At 39.3% G+C, this 23,073-nt stretch overlaps 3 protein-coding genes across 3 annotated transcripts in view; 2 read left to right on the top strand and 1 right to left on the bottom strand.

Moving 5' to 3' along the window:
• Positions 1–22,132, bottom strand: part of LOC144629868 (uncharacterized) — a 182,981-nt gene extending 160,849 nt beyond the window's left edge. The window contains exon 1 of the mRNA XM_078488112.1: positions 21,989–22,132. Within this exon, the coding sequence (XP_078344238.1) occupies positions 21,989–22,040 (52 nt within the window). The 5' untranslated portion in view covers positions 22,041–22,132. The remainder of the gene's footprint in view (positions 1–21,988) is intronic.
• On the top strand, positions 257–9,033 carry LOC144630941 (uncharacterized). The gene is made up of 5 exons (XM_078489298.1): positions 257–335; positions 2,215–2,714; positions 2,949–3,212; positions 3,961–4,075; positions 8,978–9,033. Exons 1-5 carry the CDS (start codon positions 293–295, stop codon positions 9,031–9,033), a joined length of 978 nt encoding a protein of 325 aa, XP_078345424.1. The 5' UTR covers positions 257–292.
• Positions 10,635–11,566, top strand: LOC144629463 (histamine H2 receptor-like). Its single transcript, XM_078487666.1, has one exon. It carries the CDS (start codon positions 10,639–10,641, stop codon positions 11,551–11,553), a length of 915 nt encoding a protein of 304 aa, XP_078343792.1. The 5' UTR covers positions 10,635–10,638; the 3' UTR covers positions 11,554–11,566.
• Positions 22,133–23,073: the final 941 nt, after the last annotated feature.

The raw sequence follows: 23,073 nt of genomic DNA, 5'->3' as shown, positions 1-23,073 counted from the left end.
TTGAAATTCCATTTTTTTTTTCACTTGTAAGAGAAGTATAGAGAATTAAGCATGTTATCTCGATAGGCACGACACGTTCCCCGCAGATCAAAATCATATTCTCTACATATTCTCCTTCACTTAATTTGAGCGAATTTGCATTATTTTTTCTTTTGAGTTATAATAAGAAGAATAGCTCATTGTCCCGTGGTCAAGCAGACAGTTAATAAGCTGTCAAGCTACTTGCTGAGTCATATTGGTCCTTGTCTGTCGCCAATCTATCATTCCTTGTCAAGGCTGTCTCTTTGCAGCAATGGAAAAGTATTTTTTAGCTTTTGCCTTCGTTTTGATTGGTGGTAAGTTTGTTTTTAATGCATATCTTTACGTACACTGTCTAAATATTTATTTTACACAACTAAGCTGGCAAACGATAACAAATTAATTCAACCTTATACCAACAGCAATATGGGACAGTTGTGGCCCCCTTGATAATTCCTACAATGTCCTATATCTACGAACTCCATAAAACAAGATGAAACAAGTTTTGATCTATTTTCTTATTCCTGACATAAGAAGAAAAGTCTAAATTATTTCATAACGCCTTTGGCAGATACTAGAAAGTTGTTCATGCGTTCATGCATTCAACGGTTCTGAATAAACATCAAAAACGAAAAAAAAAATGACAAAAAAGCTACAATTCTGGGATGTGAATGCCAAATATTTCAAGGTGCACATATGAAAATAAGAGAATATAGGCTCTGAAATTGAAACAGGCGGTCTTAACATAACAGCTTAGAGCAGCTTAAGTGCCTGTCCTGTATGACTTATTACGTAACCGCATGCAAACAATATTTTGCCATGAATAACTTGAAAAGCTTTGTCAGAAGTTGAAGAATTCATGTATTTTCTTTCGTTTTTTCGCGGAGTTTATCTGTTTTTCAAACTGATCATTTTCATACATTTTGCGACCGCCATAAAACAATTTCGTGCCAAACCTTACGTGTACATTGTGTTTTAAAATTACCAATTTATATTTAGTTGCTTCTATATAGATCACAAGAGGCCGGCAAAAAAACACTCCATCAAAACATTAGAAGGCTCATTGACTCAATACGCCTCTGGTAACAGGTTTCGATGTAATCGCTTTTCTTCTAGTTGATGTAATGTAAGGATCTTCTTATTGTTTATAGTTTTTCACATATTCGTGATAAGGTATGTCTGACTTGATTTATAAAAAGGTGGCTATTCGGGATGTTAAGGAAATGAGCGTTTTTTTTTCAAGGACATGGAGGATTACTCGGCTTATTTTCAATGGAATGATGCCCTGTTTGATGCAGTGATTTCAATTTTATATTGTTTGGTTTTTCTTGAGCTAAAATTAGCCCTCATTCACCGTTCGTTACAGAAATATGGCTTCAGAACTACGGTGTCATGTCAAAATTGGGGAGACACTTTTATCAAATCAAGTCAGATGTATTTATCACAGGAAGTCATTTCATTTCTAGCTGACGAAGGACGATCGACGTCACAAAAACGTTCAAAGTCTGGATGGACTAAAACTGATCGTGGCTATCAATTGGTCAAACTTAAACTGTCAGAAAACGTGTTTTTCAACCAGTAGCTGAGATCCAAAATCTGCACAACTTGCCGATAGCTGAAAAATAAGCTGAAATTTTAACTATTAGAATTAAAAAAACTGATACAAGTAATTTACATTACTCTGTTCTTATTTAAACCCTTTCAACAAGTTTTATCCGATCTACTTAGGCCAAGTCCAATCTAATCCAGATAAATTTGAAAACGCACTTTTTTGCTCTGATTTCGGCAACTGTCCAAACTACATGTAATCCGGTTAAATTGTCCAACGAAAACATAGTTTTTCGAAAACGCTCTTCAAAATAGATTATTTTGAAAATGCCAGCTTTGCGTTTAATTGTGGACGAGAAAAAAAAATTCGAAAACGGAATTTTTCGAAACCGGTCTTCAAAGTGGATATAATTAAAACGCATATTATCCGTATTTGACCAAAATAGATGCGTTTTCAAAATTATCCGGAATAGTATGGACGGAAAATATTTTATACGGCGTTTTCAAATTTCTCAGTTTTCCAATTTATCCGGAATAATGTAAACGGGGCCAAAGTTACCGGAACGTTTCTATTAAGGAATATTTTACAAACTTGTTCCGAAATTTCAGCCGCAAGTACCACAATGTATGTATTATTTCTCTATTCAGTTGCAGACGCACAAATCTTCAGAACGTTACCAACTAATGAAACAGGGAGTGCAGTGTCGTTCCAGGTTATTCTCAATACAGGTGTCATCTGTGCTTCCATCAACGAAACGTTCCAGACTACGGCTTGTTCCGATCCAGGTCGAGTTGAAGTGGTGTTGAATAGTATCAGAGAAGTACACTGGTTAAGGAATAAAATCGAAGCAGGAGGCCGTTTTGAAATAAATGGTACTTGCCAAAGCGACTCACTGGCTCACTCCATCTCTGGAATAAGTGGTGGGCTGGGCATCAGCAATTTGGGATCCCGAGAATTTCTCCTTGATGGCACAGAAGAAATAATGAACGTTTCCTTTATAGAACTAACTTGGGATCTGTCAGTCGAAGGACAAGCACAAGGAGCCGAGATGAAGTTCATCCTTTTCTTCTTTACTAAGAATGTTACCATTATATTTGAAGGACAGAAAGCTGATGTTTTCAATGGCACCGTCAAGACCACATATGAGGTAAAATTGGAAACAAACTGCCTTAGAGCGTCGCTTTGTTTACTGAAAGTGATGTTTTAGTCCGCTAGTTATTCAACTTGTGTGTTATATACTAAAACAATTATTCACCTCAGTGTCGGTGAATGTGGTGGATATCCACCACTATTTACCTCCACTTCGGTGAATTACTTATATTGGTCAAGGGTTTAAGTGACAAGTTTATCAAGCATTTGTGATTGATGGTTTTTCTTTCAGATTACAAATTGGCAGTTTTGTGACATTGAATCAGCAAACGAAATTTATGGCGAGCAGACCCTTGATCAGTGCCGGGAAAACCGAAGAAAATACAAATCTAAAGAAAATATCGATGAAACAGTCCTTGAGCTGAAGTTCGACATCACAAAGTTCTCGGCTGATGATGATGTCGATGCCATCATCAACTGTTTCCGTGACAAAGGGGATGACTTTGCTCCTGTCTGCCAGTTTGGTAATCATTATGCCGTAACATTTTCTGAAATTGTAAGTACATACTATTGCTATCCTTACTTTCATTGTTGTGCTAAATACTAAACTGCATTATTAGTTGCCTGGAGTACAAGATTTTATGAAATATCATTACTTGAACTATATTCCCTCGGGTCAAATGTGTCAGTCTTTGCAAGTCAATGGTGGTGTGACTCTGGTAATGATTTCCTGAGTTGTTCGTGATTTGAAAATTAATAATTTTGGGTTGCAATTTCTTTATTCTTATCTTCAACGCTCTCCTTCCATCCCTTAGTAGTGATTTATCAAAAGGACTGACAAAATGTATCGATTCTGAAATATTTGAGAAAGATTTTTTGAGGCAACTGCAAGTACTTTAGACACGTGACCCGCATGGCGCAGGCGTGTTGTTGGCGCAAAAATCGCCTCCCTGTTAAATATTCGACTTCTTTGTAAAATTTGGCTCTCTTTTGATATAGTTACTTTATTTGAAGTTAGGCTTGAAAAATTTAGGCAAGGTGATAATGCAGAGACGTTTTTGTCAAACTTCCAATATTATAGGCATGAAGTGATGGGGTATGTAAAATAATAATACTTGACTTTTGGGGACTAATATCTTCTTCTCGAGTTTTCTCATAATGTTGAGATTTTTCAGATACACCCACCGTTATTCAACACTGAATATGTAATGGTGTAATATATTTTTTTGTTGCTGTTTAATTATAAACAGCATTATAACTCATTGTATTATACCTCATTAAGCACACCTTTGTTTTTCTTACAGACTACAATAGACGGTGCTGTGGCTTGTCTACCCAACGAATATCCCAGGATAAATGACTGCGAGGCTCCTGAAGATTCTGTTATTTACAGAGAACGATTGACGAAGAAGGGCAAGGGTAGGGGCAGGGGAAGGGGCGGTGGCGATCACTATGACGATGACGACGACGATGATGATGATGATGATGATGATGATGATGATGATGATGATGATGATGATGATGATGACATTGATGATGACGATGATGATAGCAGTGACAAGGGCAAAGGCAGGAGCGAGGGCAAAGGCAAAAAGGGCAATGGTAAAGGCAAGTGCAAGGCCAAGGGCAAGGGAAGGCGCAGGGGAAGGGGCAGGGGCAAGGACCGGGTCAACGGCAACGGCAACGGCAAAGGAAATTGCAATGGAAATGATAATTTCGCGTGCAATAAGTCCGCTATTACCTTCGCTCTGCCGAAGTTTGAAGTCTCAGGGGTTTACGATCCTTGTGAGAGTCTTATTTGCTCCGGCAATTTGCATGAGTCAGCATTTTCATTATTGATGTTGAGTTTCATCAGTACGCTTTTCAGGTTCTTCTGAATAACGTGGATGCAAAAGCGCGATCTCTGTTGTGATACTTTCATGGAGGCTCTTTACATGTAGTATAGTAAATAAGTATAAAAAGCAAAAGGTGCGGACACAGACGTCTCTTCGCCTCACTAAACCTAGAGCTGAATTTCCCAAGTGACATTAGTGCAAGCGTTAGCGAGCGAAAATATCAGTATTTTGAAAATAAGCGAAAGCACAAGAAAAACAGATGTCATCAATAGCAACCGCCGTTGCATAAGCATAAGACATGGCGTACAAAACTAGAACTGTTTCCTATTAGAGAAACACTAAATATGGTGCTGTAGGACTAATTAAAAAGTTCCACCAACGTTCTGGTAATTCTTAAACGACAATTTTATATTGACGCCCATAGGCCCAAATCCAATCTGAAGACGTGGGATTCCTTAATCTCTATCCTTTAACTCAAGTTAACCATTTCATTCTGACAAAGGCACACTATTGTTCACACATAACCCAATCCCTCAAATGCGTTAATGCTATCGTTACTTTTGCTAAATTATTCATCTTGCACATTTGTTTCATTTGCACTGCTCAAAAAGCTCAATACTAAACATTTTGAACAAAAAACTGGAGTCGACATAATATTTTTGTGATAATGCTCATAATAAGGTAGCACTAATAAAATTACACTGTAAGTTATTTATGTTGGGGTACTGTAATTAACGTGTGGTATTATTAATAAGTGATGTTAAGTATTGTAAGAAGCGTTAAGTATCGTAAGTAATGTTCATATTGTAAGAAATTAAAGAATTATAACAATTGTTAGTAGTGGCAGTAATTTTAGTATTGTAAGTAATGTTGGTATTGAAAGTAACGTTAGTGAAAGACAACTTCTGTGTCTGACTCGCGCTTTATTGAAGAAGAACAAAATTATTGTAATGGATGAAGCAACGATAAATGTGGATTATAAAACGGATCAATTAATTCAGGAAACCGCTCGCACGAAATTCAAACATTGTACAAATACATATTAGGCCAATTGTGACCCTCCACGGGATTTGGTCACTTTGGTGTTGACACGCGCAGGACACGTTCGCACGGTTATAACACGGCACGCTTAGCGTGTCAAAAACCTCGATATGCGCATAACTAATAAGCAAAACAAAAGCTAACGTGTTCCGTGTTGGTTGCCTTTGTTCTTATCTGCTTGACACGGAAAAGCTTTGTTTTCTTGACACGGTGCGATAGGCTTTGTTTCTTGACACGGTACGAGTAAGCTTCCGTGTTGCTTGACACGTTTCGAGAAGATTTTGTTGCTTGACACGATAGGAAAGGAATTTGTTCTTGACACTTTACTTTTGACGAAATTAAATTCGAAATGCCGGTTGATGTGATTATTTAAATTCCAGTCGGATCAGATTTGCCCTGAGTGCGTTTTCAATCGGTTAACTCGAACTAGGATAACTCGAAAACAAAGCTAACTCGAACTAGATTAGAGCAACGAACAGATCGCATATTTGACGGCCATTTTCCACTCCTATCATAAGAATGTATGATCGGTTTACAGTTTTTTGACAAAATAAGTTTTTTAACTGATTTAGCCGGCCGAAGGCCGGTTAGAGAAAAAGAGGATACAAGGCTTGCAAGTCGGCGGCCGCCAGCAGCGACCTCCTCCACTTCAAACCGGAATAAACGCCAAACTACTGAAGCCCATCTCGCCTGTCTGACGATGGCTGTCGATCGGTGAGTTGTTGCTCTATCTCTTCGCCGAATTTTAGCTTCATCCCTCCAACATTTTCCGAGAAAATCCACGCTGAAATCATGGATACAGCTTTCTCAATATGATCGGTGCTCAACTCAGCGACCAAAGGAATTCGAAACATGCAGGTCGTTTCAAATTCACCAATCAGGTTTTGAACCGCGTTGGGCTGCCGCGGGATGCCAGCGCTGATTGGTGAATTTGAAACGACCTGCATGTCATCGAGATCAACTGTCAGATATAAGATTTTAACAGATGTCCATTGTCAATAAATCCTCTGACGAGAAAGCGACTTTATAGCATAGCTAGCAAAGCCGCGCAATCAAATTCAGTGTACATAAGCGTTTTTTTTTGCTCAAAAATGCAATAAGCCTGCCGGTTCTTTTTTGGGTTAAATGGTTAATTCATTTTTTTAATAAACATTTACTTTATTGTTTCTTATTTTCTCGGGAACTATCTCGCGAAAATGGAACGGGCATATTTTGCGGGACTTAATTTTCGCGATTTGGCCAAAAAGTACGTTTTAAACATAGAAAGTACAATAGAAAACGTTAAAAATAAATTTTCGCGGATCTTTAATTTCGCGAATTTTTGAAAATCGCGAAAATTAAGTCCTACGGAAATTGGTAGCAATAAGGTAAAATCCTTTTGTAGGTCACTTTTTCCCCTTAAGAACTTCAAATGATTGGAATGGAATTCTCTATTCAAATGAAAGAATGATGGAATTCTCTATTCAATGATGGAATTCTCTATTCAAATGAAAGAATGGAATTCTCTACCTAACTTTATAAGGCTATGTAACTTATCTGACTTTAAAAGGCACATCTGCAAAGCCAATTCAATTAGTTAATATAAGTCAATTTTAAATATGTAAATAGTAATTTTTATTTTAATTTGTTGTTATCTATTTCGTTCTTGGAAATATTAGCTGTCAAGCTACTCTAAATTCGAGTTTAAATAAAGTTTTATTATTATTATTATTATTTAAATGATTCGTTGCTCTATGTAAGTGGTCTAAATGATTAACATCGTGAACCACACTGGTACACACGCAGGGTCAAAAAAGCAATTCAGATAAGACTTCACCCTTACAATATCAACAGGGATAGTGGAATTGAAATTCCCGAAGCATGGATGCCCATGATCAAAAAACACAACACCAGAAGAACTAAACGACAGCGGACCCCTGAGGGAACAACACGACACCGGAACAGCGAGGATCGAAATGCACCAATCACAGCTGTTGAGAACCAACCAATCACAGCGCAGCAGCGTGCTTTATAAGGTTACACCCGACCAGTCGACCTTATCGCCTGATGAAGACTAGCAGTGTGCAGTCGAAACGTCGCAATCTACATCACAAGTGACACTACGTCGTGAGACAAACAAAAAAAAATACTTTATTATTATTGTCCTCTACCACGATGATTAACGACAACAGTTTTTACGATATTATCAAAAAGGTATATATTTGTAGTTTGTCTCTAAGTAAGTTATTACTTCGATCTTACTTCTTACTTCGATGATTTTTGTTTTGTAGCTGGGACTATTTTTTGATTAGTAACGACCAAGGTCGGATATTTGGCAAGTACTTTAGTGATTGGACTGGGAAGGTTATTCTCGTTACTGGTAACTACACAGTGATAACATTCAAGACGGACGCATTTGGCCAAGAGAGAGGATTTATGTTGAATTTCACTGTTGTTTCACTTGGTAAGAATAAGCAGAGATAGAGGATAATACGTGGTTGCGCGGAGATATGAAATTTATCTTCGAGTGTTCAAATCGATAGCTCACGAGTGAGATATCGGCTTTGAACACAAGAAGATAAATTTCATATATCCAAGCAACCATGTATTTTTCTGTTTATTATATAAACCTACTTATTACGATTTTTTGACGATTTTCCGAAGATTTCCGACCATTTTCCGAAGATTTCCGAAGATTTTCAAAATGTTGTCCGAAGGTCGTACGAATGATTCCAAACATTTCCCGAACTTTCCCGAAAATTTCCGAAGTTTTCCGAAGATTACCGAAGATTGCCGAGGAGATCCGAAGATGTTTCGACTAAATATCGATAAAATTTGGCTTATTGAGCATTGAAACGAGGCAAACTTTGCAAGCTGATTGGTTAAAAATGATATCACACATGTGTGGATATCATTTTTATCCACACATGGGTGAGACCATTTTTCTCGATTTGCTGCCACTCGCTATACCACTGCAGTTTATATAATAATGTTTTGTAATATACGTTAGACGAGGGTCTCAATGGGGTTAAATAACTTTTAAAAACAATGGAAACTAATTTTTTAACTTCTGTTAACCGTAATGGAAATAAACTAATCGTTAACCGTAAAAGCCAACCCCCCCCCCCCCCCATTGAGACCTTCTAAAATTAAATCAAATCAAATTTTATTTATACACGTGACACTAAAGAGTACATACAGTTCTCGTCAGAATGTGTACGTGTGTAAAAACAACAATCTATATAAATAGAAATAAAAAAGGATATTTAAAATTCTCATTAAAAATTATTATCGATATTGACAATTAATATTTACAAGTAAAAATTTAAAATATATAATAATTTAAATGTCGCAAATTACAGGTACTAAAGGTACTTAAATTTAAGCCATATAGGCCTTAAAAGATCGCTTAAAAGATAAAATGTCCTTTGATTCTTTTACTGATAATGTCCTTTGATTCTCTTAGACCCACTGCTCATGTATGTGTTACACAGTTATGATAAGAACTTTAACATTTCATGAAAATTATTTTAACATGTTCATGATCTAACGTGGTGCCTCGCGAAAGACGAGAACGCGTTTTTATTAAATCTAAAATAGCTGACTGTACAAAAATTCGTCTTTCGCATGAAGATGCTTGAAAACTAATTCTCAAAATCATAATTTTCAAGTTAAAACAAAAGTCTGAACCGTGACGGTGGTTTGTATATGGGATCTTAATTACCATAGATTTTTACGATTTTGTCTCTTTTCACTTTGTAGTTTTAGGTTCCATTGAGAAGATATATCAAATACTGAAAGCTCGTCAAAAATACTCCGCTGCGCGTCTCATTTATATTCAACTCCCTTTTCGTTGCTTGGAAATGTGATGTAACACTCGCTCTCGTGTTTGCTAAAACAAACATTAAATCTTCTAAAAAAGTTGCCCACGGAATTTTAATCTTATGAAAAGAAACAAACCACAAGCCAACTATTCTCGCCCAAAGTGCCTCAAAACCACGTCTGTTTTCGAAAATTGAAGACCGATCAGTATCGTAGTTATGATATTGATGTATTATAATGTATAACAATTAAGTTCTGAATTGCTTTTTTTACCATCGCAGGGAATGGTACGCTACTACCGTCTTTTAAAGGTAAGGTATAGCAGTAATGGGGGGGGGGGGGTGTTATATTTGACATTTAAGCAATGAATTGGAGCACTATAATTTCGTCCATTTCATTTATCCTTATTTTTTTCCACGAAACACAACAAGTATACAAGGCTAGCTTTTGGCAGTTTGTTAATTAAGGATTCCCACTTTGGAAAAATTGAATATTGGTACGCAGTCTTCATCGTCTTTAAACTTGGCAAGATATCCTCAGTTCTTGTTATAAGCAACAAGGGTTCGCCAATTTCCTCTTAGTATCTAATTTCACTGAATAAAAGAATTTATTAAAGCTTTTCCTGTCTTCCTTTTTTCTGTTGGAATAAGCTTAGCTTTCTTGTCTGGAGGCGTGAACCCTCTTTCGGATGATGTCAACAAAGTTGTCTGCTTCCTCTGAGTCGTTTGTTTGGGTCTGTTTTCCGGCTCCTGTTTAATAACAGACATTCATCTGAAAGTTTTGTTTTTGTTTTCTAGCGCTAAATGTTTTGAAAAGTCCAGACATTTAGGGACTTCTAGATCTGTCTCTTTTATCAGTGGAAATGATCCTTTTTTCGTAACCTGTGTTGATGTTTTCTCCCTGGCAACAATTTCTTCGGTACGGAACTGTTCCGCACTGGACTACGTCTGTTTACATGGAACCGTTTGGAAGCGATACGGGCCGGTTCCTGGTTCTTCACTGATTGTTTATGGAACCGGTCCGGTAGGGATCCATCCGAACTTTCCAGAACGGTTCTAGAACGCTCCCGTGTAAACAGAAAGCCTATTTTCGGACCGGGTCCATTTGGATCCGTCTGGAACCGGCCCCGTATAAACATGGCCTTACTGATAACAGGATGTTTTTAGAAAATTCACAATTAAAACTGTTGTTTTCCGTTGACGTCTCCACAGTTGGACCGCCTCTGTTAAACGGAAAAGAGACTTATTTGCTCATTTGTCAGTGTTAAAAAGCAGTGTAACAACCCTAAGAGTTCAGTAAAGGTTGATGATGAATGGTACCGAGAAGAACAGCAACGGATCGGCAGACCATCATTCAGGGAATGAAGACAACCCCGCTCCTGGAACTATTGTCATCATAAATTGTGTTCTTAATGCTCCACTGATGCTCATATCCATTCTGGGCAACGCTTTGGTATTGGCCGCCATAATAAGAACTCCTTGCATTTTCTCAACTTCAATGATTATGCTCTGCAGTCTCGCTGTTTCAGACCTTCTTGTTGGTCTCATTGCTCAACCGATTTATATTGCTCTTCATCTCACGAAAGGCCGTTTCATATACCATGTTTGGTACATGGTAGGGCCCTCGTTAAGTATAATTTCTCTCATGACAATAACAACCATCACTGTGGATCGATTTCTGGCTGTTCACTATCACATGAGATATGCTACTTTGGTGACTAAATCCCGTGTTAAATATACTTTAGTAATCATATGGTTCTTCAGCTTTCTTATAACAGGTTTCCACTTTCAGAATAATCGTGTACATAACTTTCTTTCAGGCGTTGTTATTATCATTTGTCTTATAATTTCCATATTTTCTTACATTAGAATTTATCTCGTTGTTCATCGGCATCAGTTACATATCCACGCTCAACAACAGGCAGTGCAAAGTTTCAATGCTGAAAATAACATTAACATGGTGCGATTGAAAAGAAGTGCAATGAACACTTTTGTGTTCTACATAGCTTTAATTTTATGTTATTTTCCAATTTATATTCTATTGACTCTCTTTGGAATCTCCGACATAGACTGGCAAACAGAATGGGAATTTGCTAAAACTGCAGTATATGTGAACTCTTCAATTAATCCATTTTTGTATTGCTGGCGTCTTCGCGAGCTTCGAACGGCAGTTGTAAAGACAGCAAGGCAGATGTTATGTAAACAAATAGAAGAAAACTAGACACTATCTTCTTTTTGAACAAAAAGACATGTAAAGAGAAGTTTTCGTCTTTTCCTTGATGTTTTAATTTTATAGCTCGTGGTGGAGAAATTGTTAATAACAAGAATTGTAAATAAACAAGATATACTTGTAAAAGACTCTTACAGGTCCTTGTGATGTTAGATTGATTTGCAATTAAATTTGTCACATCCCTAAAGAACGTTTGTGATAAACTTGAAATGAAAACCAAATACAAAAACCTGCGTTTAGTGTTTTTAGTTGTATTTACAAACGATGTTTACCTTTTAATAAGTTGTCGAGAATTCGAGGGGTGCTTACCATTTAGCCAAAAAATCCGGAAATTTCGGTTCGAAGTCAAATGGAAAGGAAATTTTCCGGAAACTCCGTTCGGAAATTGTGGACTACGTTTTGAGGTAGTCCTTTTATTCCGGTTGGAACGAACCGACGGAAATTTTCTTACCATTTGAACAAATCTTCCGCGCGGTTTTTGATATGTTTACAATATGGCGTCTTTATACCGATAGAGAACGCATATATTCACTTCGACCATAGAAATGTCAGCACTTGTTTAACAGGAGAAATAAGCTGCCTGCCTCTGGTATTCCACTTTGGAAATGTGTTAATATTTTTTTTCAGGACAGGATCAAGCTTGAACGTGCCAATTGTCACCCGACTGCGAAATTCACTCGGTGCGTAGGTGGAAACAGTTACCTTAAAATAACCTTGTATTTTGTTTAAATCGCGTCTCATGGAACAGCTAACGGCAGTAAACAGCATCAGCCCATCTTCTTCGTCAAAAAGTTTGTTTTTTACCTCAAAATATTCAGTTATATCGACCGAAAACAACACTGAATTTGGCGCTGGATAGAGTGAGCGGAAAGGAACGCCTGGTAGAACAATGGTAAGCGAACTCTCATCCGGTTGGTCGTTATATTCGAAAAAATCGCTTACCATTATGCAACGGTCACACCAACCGGATTTTTCTTACAAATGGTAAGCAACCGAGGTCGACTGATTAGAAAATTTTACTATGTTCAATATGGATCCATGACCACTTGAAATTATTTTTCGTTTTTAAAGAAAAATGGGACGGGGCTTTTGAGGCCCGCACTGACTTTGAACGCTTATTACTTTTATCAAGATTCAACCAAACGCTACCTGGTTGGTAACCAGTGACGGATCTAGGGGAGGGGCCCTGGGGGGCGGACCCCCACCTTATTTTTGGGCCAAATATAGGCCCGTAGGGCCGAGAAAAAATATTTTGAGAGCTGGCCCCCTCTTATTGCAGGGTCTGGATGATCGGGCCCCCCTTTCAGGGACGGCGGGGCAATTTCCAAGTGGGGGGGGGGGGGGGGGCTGATTAATGACTTGAAGTGTGTGTGTGTGTGTGGGGGGGGGGGCTAAAAAGACTTTTCTCTTAGTAAGTCTTTATTTTTTCGGAATGCACAAACAATACTAGCATGTATAACTTTTATTTTTTTTAATTTACTCACACAAATCTATCACTGCTGTGTTAGTAAGTTGTGTTAGACAGTAGTCTGCCAAGAAGGTCAAGAAGCCGTGATTTAAACAAGTGAAAAGTTTTTGCGGTCTTAGCGTCCGGGTCGATGGCTACCCGGTCTATACAGCTCATAGCAAAATGCAGGTTTGCCTTCAGCAGCTGTCATACACACGTCTGTCCGCCTATTGCAGTGTAATCGTCTTTCTTCCGCATAACTACACCCTAGGAATAAATGAAACGGACAATGTGATTAAGGTAATTCCCTTGAAATAGAACTGCTCATAGATTTCCAACCAAACTTTGCCAGTTGGTTGTTTACCTTAAGGGAAGTTAAATTTTGAAATAAAAAAGGGGGGTCACCGTATTCGTTTAGGAGCAGGAAGACCTTGTATTTACCATATAATTCCTTATATTTCATTTGCGAATACTGGCAAAGTACACGTTTTCGGTGATAATGTATAATTCTGCCAAAAAAAAATTGATCTGTATTCATTTTAAAGAAAGAATGTTTCTCGAGCTAAGAGAAAAAAATGATAGGTCACCGAACTCGTTTACGAGAAAACGATAATTTCTCTCTCTCGCGAGCCAAGCCGCATAGAAAAAAGCCGCCATTTTGTTTATGTGCGCGCGCTAATTACGCGTAAAATTCTGCGCAGTAAGGATGCGCAATGCAATACTAGGGAATCACCTTAAGCCCCATTTACACGGGAGAAAAAAATTGGCACGGCTCGGATAAAATTGGTACCCGTACCAAAAAAATAGCACTGATACCCTGTTTACACGTACTTTTTTCCTACCGTGCTAAACTGCGTTAAATAATGTTTTGGTGCGGGTAAAAGGCTCAAAACCTTGCCAGCGTACGCGATTCTGCCTTAGTGCGCATGCTGCTATTTCATTTAAACGTCGCATATGAGTCGCGCATCTTTTCGCTTTGTTCCCAGAAGACTAGAAAAGGGTGAAGGTATATGATTATTGTTCAAATTGCAGCAGTAAATGGCAGCAGTGATGGCTTGTACCTCCCCTTTTAACGACGACGATTATTTATTTGTATTATTATTTTATTCTCCTCGCATATTTGTATCAACTCCTTAAATCATGTTCTTCCAAGGCATAATTTCAGATTTCGGCTCTGGACACTAACGATCACGAACTCAGGAGAAAGCGACCAAAGAAGACTGCTGAAAGTCAAGCTAGTTCTTCCGTGAATGTTCATGAGATTTTCTTGGCAACTGTTTCTCTTAAAATACGTGTCTAAAATTCCGCTATGTCGATCGAGTGGAATTTGTTGCAAATTTATTGAACGAAGTTTCATAAGAAAAGAGTTGGTTCAGTACGGCTAATCGTTTACACTACACATTTTATTTGAGCCGGGTTAGATTTTCAGGAACGCGGACCAATTTTATCCGTGCTCGGACTACCTCGCGACTAGGTCCGAGCACGGGTAAAATTTCGGTTCGGTACGGGTGAGGCAAAGTCGTTTACGCGACAAAATTTATCCGTGCCGAACCATTTTTTTCGGTACGCGTACCATTTTTACCCGAGCCGTGCCAAAAATTTTCTATCGTGTAAATGGGACTTTAGGGACCATTCATTATTTATGCCAGGGGGTGGGCTGGCAAGATTCATTATAGACAAAACCAAAACATGTTGACCCCCATTCCATACAAAAGAAAAACATAATGCCCCCGCCAAACAGGAACTAGCCTACTAACAACCAGTGTTTATTTTGTAACAAAATAGCCTGCGTAGCAGGTTTGTATCCAAAAACAAACTAGTGACGAAAACACTAGTGAAGGAGAAAGTGACAGTGAGGAGGACATCGTTCTTGTGCACCACAGTAGCTCAGTGTCCTCGGAGAGTGAAAACAATACGGAGGAAAATCCCCTGGTGTCAGTTATATTCTGCCAAACATGATCTGGAAACACCATTGAAATCATTTTTTACAAAATCAAAACTGCTTTTTGAACTGACATTAATACTGTAATACACACGATCATAATTGGATAGAAGTGTTAATACGAAAAAAAAATAGCCCACCTCTTTGTCTGCAACATTTGAGGTGAGCCACCTCAGAACATCCTGGATTTTTCATGACCCCCCCCCCCCTTAATTCTTGCCAGTCCACCCCCTGGCATAAATAATGAATGCTCCCTAAACGAGTGCTGAAATATTGGAGAATAACTATGTATGATAAGAAGTAGTGAAGTCTTATATTACATTACAAACACGACACCTAAAGATAGTGTTAAAAAATTATTTAAGAATATTCCGGCTTGGCCTGCAATAAGGAATGTGGCATAAAACGACCCTGATCGTAGGAAGAAATTTCAGTGAATGTCAAAGATAAGACATTGCTACATGGTACTTTAGTGTTTATCGCGAATTACACTACATTATGGGTCTAAATTCAAAATATTTGGCTATGTCCGTTCCTTACCGCAATAGCTGTGTCGACCGGAACGGTATTCACTATCCCATGCACAGAACGGTAATCTAGGATCGCGAGCATAGGTACAGGAGTTGTACTTCTTGCCTTTATACCGGAAAGGGAAAACGCATTGCTTTCCAGTCACTGCAATAGAGACGTTTTGAACTTTAAACTCTAATGAAACTCTAATTTAAACTCTAGTAAGGAGCTAATTTTTAAACTGCAAGAAATATGTATAACCTTCTTAGTTTTTTTTGCACCGTTTTATTTATTTTGAGTACTTTCCAGTAATTTTGGTCGGTTTTCCGAAAGATTTTGAAATCCAAGATGGAGGATCTAAGATGGCCGCTGTTTTGACATCGTGATGTAATTGTCACGTGAGGTGATGTCATAATCCCACGTTAGGTGTATCAAAAGATAGATTTTTGGACATACTATATATCCTTTAAGCTTCATTGTGATTGCTTAAATATTCTGCAAGTTACGGGGGGGAAGGGGAGGGCGGAATCCGCCCCGCCGGTCTGAAAAGATCCAAAAAAGCCCGGTCTTAATAGGGTTAAAAAGACTTCATGATTGGGCCTAGAACACCTCACTGACCACTTAAAATTAATTAATGGGAGCATAGATTTTGTCGATTAAAGTTTGTGATTGAATCTAGTACGAAGTTCGCCTACCAGGTCAAAGTACTTTAAGCGGCGTCTATGTCACCACTTCCAAATATTTAACAAATAAAGAAGCCTAAGCCATGTTTTATTCTGTCATTAAACACGACGGGCATTTGACAACACGAGGGAAATGTAGAAAACATTAGCCGCAGGCGAATGTTTTCTACATTTCTCGAGTGTTCTCAAATGCCCGGAGTGTTTTATGACAGAATAAAACATGGCTTAGGCTTCTTTGTTTGCTTTATGATATAGATGTTAGACGCCGCGAGTGAAAAGTTAAATAAGGTCTCGGTGGAGAGCGACCGAGCAAAGATGAAATTCAGCAATTAGTTTACGGGAAAACCAGAAAACTGACACAATTTCATTCAGTGTTCGACGTAAAATAAGGCTAAGCATTTCAGGTAAGTTTTTACCTTTAAATCTTGATCTTGTCTTTTTGAACTTCAATATTAAAACTTCATCGACTCTCAGTGCAATTCCGTCTCAGCATAATATAAGCTTAGTAGTCTCGACAACATCCGTCCTGTGCTTCGTTCGACTTGAACAAGGCGTTTAATCTCCAGAAAAGCTATTGCTTCGGATCTTCCCGTAAACATAAATTGTTGTCACAATTTTCCAGGATAAATAGACGATTTAAGAGAAGATTGTCGAAGAAAATCTTCGAAAGAAAACTCTCTCGCTCGCTTTCCTTGCGAGTTTCATGCAACTCAAGAAGTGAACACCGCGCCACATTTTCCCGCCTGCTCATAATTTCACTTCGTTAACATCAAAATGAAATGTCCAGTGGATTTATACATAAAAAGGAATTTAATAATAAACAATTATTTCATTCGCCTTTGTTGGATAGGAGTGGTTATAGCCAAAGAACAGTCAACGACGCGCGAAGCACTCGAGGAAAGCTGACGAAAAACAATAAAACATGATTTTTCTATGTTTTATTTAACAAATAAAAGAGCCTTGGCCGTGCTTTGTTCTGTTATAAAGCTCGCAAGGAAGTGACGAGAGCACGAAAGAAGTGTAGGGTGAAACACGAGCCGCAGGCGAGTGTTTCTCCCTACTTCTTGAGTGCTATCGTCACTTCCTTGAGTGCTTTATAACAGAACAAAGCACGGCCAAGGCTTTTTATTTGTTTTATAATAAAGTCTTACTTAAAACTTTAGAGAAATTGGATTTAAACAAGATTTGATCTCAGAATGCGCGCGCGGAATGGCGTGACGGATCGTACGCGACTGCGTCAAGTCTTTTGATCTACAAATTCTTTTTTTGCAAAAACGCGTCTGAAATTTTAAAATAAAAGCACGTTAAGCACTACTTGAGGACTTATCATTAATTTTTGATAGAGCTGAACCACTCAAACCTTGAAAATTCTCCTCGGTTTGCTAAAACAGCGAGATTTAAAATGATCCACAAGCTGCACGCGCACGCAAACGGTAAAAGATGGCGAGAGCACTCGTAAGCAGCGTGCTTTATACTCTCATAAAGCACGTTGTTTAAACCAATCAGAACGCTCGTTAGATTGTCACTTTATTATAAACTCTGATAAAACATAGATTTTTAGCCAATCAGAGCGCGCGTAGACTCCTTTCTATATTATAATATCTTATACAATCAAGTCAGCGACCGGCAAGTTCACACTTTTAGATTGCAGCAGACTAATCATCATGTTGTATCACGTGACGGTATGAAACCTAATAAAGCACATGGACATTACCTCATTAACCCACCGGCTGTTAAAGCTTTATCCATCGCTGAACCTTTTAGCGATCTAGTTAACACCATCCTTACAAAATCACAGGTTCCAGATACTTGCAAACATGGTCAAATAATGTCATTAAAGATGTGTTTATTGTTCATTGTGGCGTAGAGATAGGAGAGATGAACGTTATTCCGACGATTTTACTCTCACTCATGCCCATTACGCCTAAGTGGCATGTAGGGCAGCAACGTGCTCCCTCCATATATGGAGGTCCCTTGCCATGAACTTGATGCCCTCCCAGGTCTTCCCCATCTCCTTTATTTCCTTCCCAACCGTCCGTCGCCATGTGATCTTTGGGCGACCTCTCTTTCGTTTCCCTTCCGGCGTCCAGTGCAGGGCGGTTTTTGCAATGGAGGTTTCCTGGCGAGCGACGTGGCCAATCCACCTCCAGTGTCTCCTCATCAAGATGGTAGCCATTGATTCAGTTCTACACCGTTCAAAGAGATCTTTATTTGAGATGACATTGGGCCAAAAGATGCGTAAAATACGCCGAAGGCTCTTGGTGTGAAATGTGGAGAGTTTGGATAGATCCTTCTCCGTTAAGCGCCAACATTCTGAACCATACAGAAGGGTTGTGAGGACGCAGCTGTGATAGAGCTTCAGCTTAGTACGAGTACTGTAAGTGGGGGAGCGCCATACCTTATTCATCATGTTGAGCGAGTTCCTGGCCTTGTTGAGACGGCTCTGGATGTCCAGGTCGGTTCCTCCATCCGTACTGATGATGCTGCCGAGATAGGTAAATCTGTCGGTGTACGGAAGTTCTTCATTATCAATCTGGACTGGTCGTGTGCTGGTAGTATTCAGTGCCATAATTTCGGTCTTCTTGCTGCTGATGTTAAGGCCAACTTCCTTTGCAAAGGTGTTGAGGCGTTGCGTCTTCTCTTGAATGTACGTGTGGGTGTGTGATAATAAGGCTAGATCATCAGCGTAATCCAGGTCTTCCAAGTAGGAAAAAGGCGTCCATCTGATGCCCCTGATCTGGTCTTCAGTGGTGCGATGCATGATCCAGTCCACAACAAGGTTGAAAAGTAATGTGGACATGACACACCCCTGTCGGACACCAGTGTGAACTTCAAATAGGATGTCACCATCACCAACACAGCAGGTAAAGTTGTCATAGAAGCTTTTGATGATCTCAGTAAGATGGGAGGGGATTCCATACGCTCGTAATATCTTCCAGAGGCTGTGCCGGTGCACACTGTCGAAGGCTTTGGCAAAATCTACAAAGTTCACATAGAGAGTTTGCTGTCATTCTGTACTCTGTTCAATAATATTTCTCAGCGTGAAAATATGATCGATACAACCCCTTCCTCTCCTGAAACCTGCCTGCTCCTCGCGGAGTTTATCGTCCACAGCCAGTGATAGGCGCTTCATGATGACTTTCGCTAAGATCTTGCTAGGAGTGGATAATATCGTAATGCCACGCCAGTTGCTACATTCAGAGAGAGCTCCTTTCTTTGGAATCTTAATGATGATACCCTGATTCCAGTCATCAGGAATTTTCCTTCTGTCCCATATGGTGTTGAAAAGTGGTTGCAAGATGGTTGAGGTGGTCACAGCGTCTGCCTTGAACAGCTCAGCATTGAGGCGGTCTTTGCCAGGTGCTTTGTGGTTTTTTAGAGAGTTAATGGCTGCAATGATCTCTTCTTTCTTCGGTGGTCCAGTGTCAACATCTAAGTCCTCCTCAGCTTCTGGAATATCAGGCTCCTCTTCTGGTGGTGGTCTGTTGAGGACTTCCTTGAAATGCTCTACCCAGCGTGCTTCTTGGTCTTTTTCAGAGGTGAGGAGCTGACCTTGTTTATCTCGTATGGGGGCATTTCTGCTGCCATTATATTTTCCACAGATCAGTTTAGTGACTTTATAAACATTCCTCTGCTCTCCCTTTTGCGCCGCTTCCTCTGCTTCTTTTGCTAGTTCTTCCATATATGCCCTTTTGTCAGTTCGGATCTTTCTCTTGACACACCTGTTGGTTTCTGTGTAAGCCACTCTATAATTCTCTCGGAGTCTGGCTAATCTGCTATCATTAATCTTCTTCTTCAGCTGGCGTCTCTCCTCGATAGCCTGCCACGTGTCTGGTGTAATCCATTCTTTCTTTTTTCTAGTCTTTTGCATCCCCAGGCAGGTTTTACTTGCTTCATCAAAGATGTTCCTCACTTGCTTCCACTGTTGGTTTACAGTGTCTTCTTCTTCATTGTCTTGCTCGCCTATGTTACTCAAGGCTTGGAACCTGTTCCTCAGCTGTAGGACAAAAGCATTCTTAGTCCTATGATCTTGTAATCTGCTGATGTCATATCTAGGGGTGCGTTGTTTGTTTCGTCCAGCTGCTCTCAGTTTCAGTCTCACCTTTGCAGTCACAAGATGGTGATCGCTGCTTGCATCAGCCCCTCTTCTTACTCTTACATCAAGTAGAGAGCGGCGCCACATGCTGTTAACCATTAGATGGTCTATTTGGTTTTGATCCCGCCCATTTGGGGATGCCCAGGTGAGTTTGTGAATGCTGCGATGCGGGAATAAAGTTCCACCGATGATCATGTTATTGAATGCACACCATTCTACCAGCCTCTCTCCATTGTCATTCTGCACTCCACATCCTTCTCTTCCCATGACCCTTTCAAAATTCACGTTGTCTGAGCCCACCTTGGCGTTAAGATCACCCATCACCAGCAGGAGGTCTCGACAATGGACGTTCTCAAGTGTTGCTTGCAGTTGCTCATAAAAGGCTTCTTTATCTCTGTCGTTGCTGTCATTAGTAGGTCGTGACAGTGGCTTCCTTTCGGCTTTGGCCACTGTCAGTCATTCGAATCCTATTGCCTGCAGAGTTGCTGGTGTTTTCACTCTCGGCATTCACTGCTGCCCATGACATGGATTCCGGAGGCTCGTTCTGCACAGATGATTCATGTAAGTTACACGTTTCTGTTTCCGTAACAAAAGCTTTTTACATGACAGGGTTGTTAGCCCTGTGCAAAACCCCCAAACCTGGGGGACCGGTAGATTGCTCTTTGTCTGGCCCCTAACCTTTGACCTGTCTGGCATGGGTGCCCCTAACAGGACCTCGAGAGGTCCAGCCAGCATAGCTCTCGGGCTCACTGGAGCACGCAAGCCCCCCCACCACGGCAAGGTGGCAATCATATTCGGGGGAGTCCGACGATTTTACCGGCACTTTAAACGTTTATTCGAACGTTTCGACCGGTATTTTACGATTTTTTTGGCAACAAAAAGTCAAATCGAAGCTTAGAAAGATCTTATCCAGGCCGAAGTTGTTTGCGAAAAATGTCTTCAAGAAATTAATCGCCGTTATATAAAGGCCCTATGTCACGCAATTTTATGCAATTTCGGCACTGACCAAATGTTTACAGAATTTACTGAAATATCACAATAACGGCTTAAAACTGTAGAAGAACTCAAAAGAAACACAGGAACGCTAAAAAGGGCCATGGATGTGCAAAATTCGAGAAGATTAAAACGGATTGCTTTGGGTAGACTTGAAAAACGTCGGCCCGGCTTTTTTCAAGTTAATCTCACTTGATATGAGAGTGTCATTTACAATGCTCGAAAATCGTCCTTGTTTGTTATGTGGCCGTAATTTTGCCAATAAGAGACTTTTGCTCTACCAATTTAAAGTTTAGAGCTCTTAATTAACGAAAATCAATTAAATTTACCTCAAATACCGTGACCTAGCCCTTTTCAATGCAAAGATAAGATGTGCTTGCCAAAAACCGATTTAGTTTCTCAAGGAAACAGTTGAATGTGAAGTAAGAATATTATCTATAATTATTGCTATAGAAATTAAAAGGTTATAAGGAATCGAGTTCGAGCTCGAAAGAAACAGCGTGAAAGCACAAGAGAAACGACATGATTTTACGACTACGTTTTGTGGATAAGTGTAAAACTGTCCAATCCGGCATTCACAGAACCCATGAAGACTATTAGCATGTCGTTTAACTTCCTAACAATAAAAAATTTACGCCAAGAAAATTCAATTAAACTTGAATAAAGAAAACGTAAGGAAATAAAGAAAAAAGAAGACCAATCCATTATAAGGTCGATTTTGAACATTTTCACGCAATAGATATATTTCAACTTACCCCCAATGCCAAGCATCAATACGACAAAGGACAGGACCACAAGAATCTTCATTGTTCACAAGTTCTTGGACTTCTTCAAAACTCTTTCTTGGCTGCCAACTGGAACACCTGGGATGATCAGAAGACGTTTGTTTCTCCAGTGATATCTTCTGGAACATTTATTGGCTCAACAAGATAAATTGTAAATATCGACTGAGTGGATTAATGCATTTTACTTTCCTTCTATTCCTTTGTCGTATGTTTAAGCCAATCAACTGCCTCGTTATCTATACAGCGTGACGAACCCCATTTAGTTCTAACAATTTTTGATCTTTGTTCTAATGAGTCCCCAATCATTAATTCAGTTCCATTAGCGAAACGATATCTCGCATTTAACCTCAACCGAGGATGTTAATGTATTTTGTTTGTGTTCTATGTCAATGCTAAACAATATTAACCAATCATCTGCCTTTACCGTTACGAACGCCTTGGATGTTCCATTATGCTCGCGACCAATCATCCGAAAAGCCCCGTTGAGTGGTGGAATTTTAAACATTTCATGATCTCATTGTTTCCAAATGTTCCTATTAATCACTTTATTCAGTTCCATTAGCGTGGCTACACTTTTCTGAGTACTGGTCTGTTGTTTTCGAGGGCAGTCAAGCGACCAGCCCCATTTCGTGGTAGATGAACTTTTTAACTAATTTAGTTCCATTAACGATGGAGTAACGTAAACAGCATTGCTCGTCCTAATCTTCATTCTCGAAAAACACTAAACATCAATAATAATGTTTCCCTTCCGAATCTGCCTTGGAAGAACTCCACATCACGACGAAGCGATGTCTGAAATAAAAACCCTTTCTGGTTTGCATCTACGGTCAGTACAATTTACCTAAATATCCAACTTAACTTGCTAATTGAGCGGAAGATTCTCCTAGTGTTGAAAGAGGCTTACTAAAACGGCGGGAAGATTTGTGCAGGAATTTGAAGATAGATTGAAAACAATTGGAAAACTCTAAACATACAATCACGACTAGCCACCACAGAAGCCACGAAATATAGGACTACAAATATAAAGTGTACTACAAATCAAAATGCTCTATAAC

Source organism: Oculina patagonica, chromosome 11 (genome assembly GCF_052425735.1).
Source record: "Oculina patagonica isolate OP01 chromosome 11, crgOcupat, whole genome shotgun sequence".
Taxonomy (NCBI): domain Eukaryota; kingdom Metazoa; phylum Cnidaria; class Anthozoa; order Scleractinia; family Oculinidae; genus Oculina; species Oculina patagonica.
Note: the sequence above shows the minus strand (reverse complement) of the source record. Positions and strands in the feature narration are given on the sequence as shown.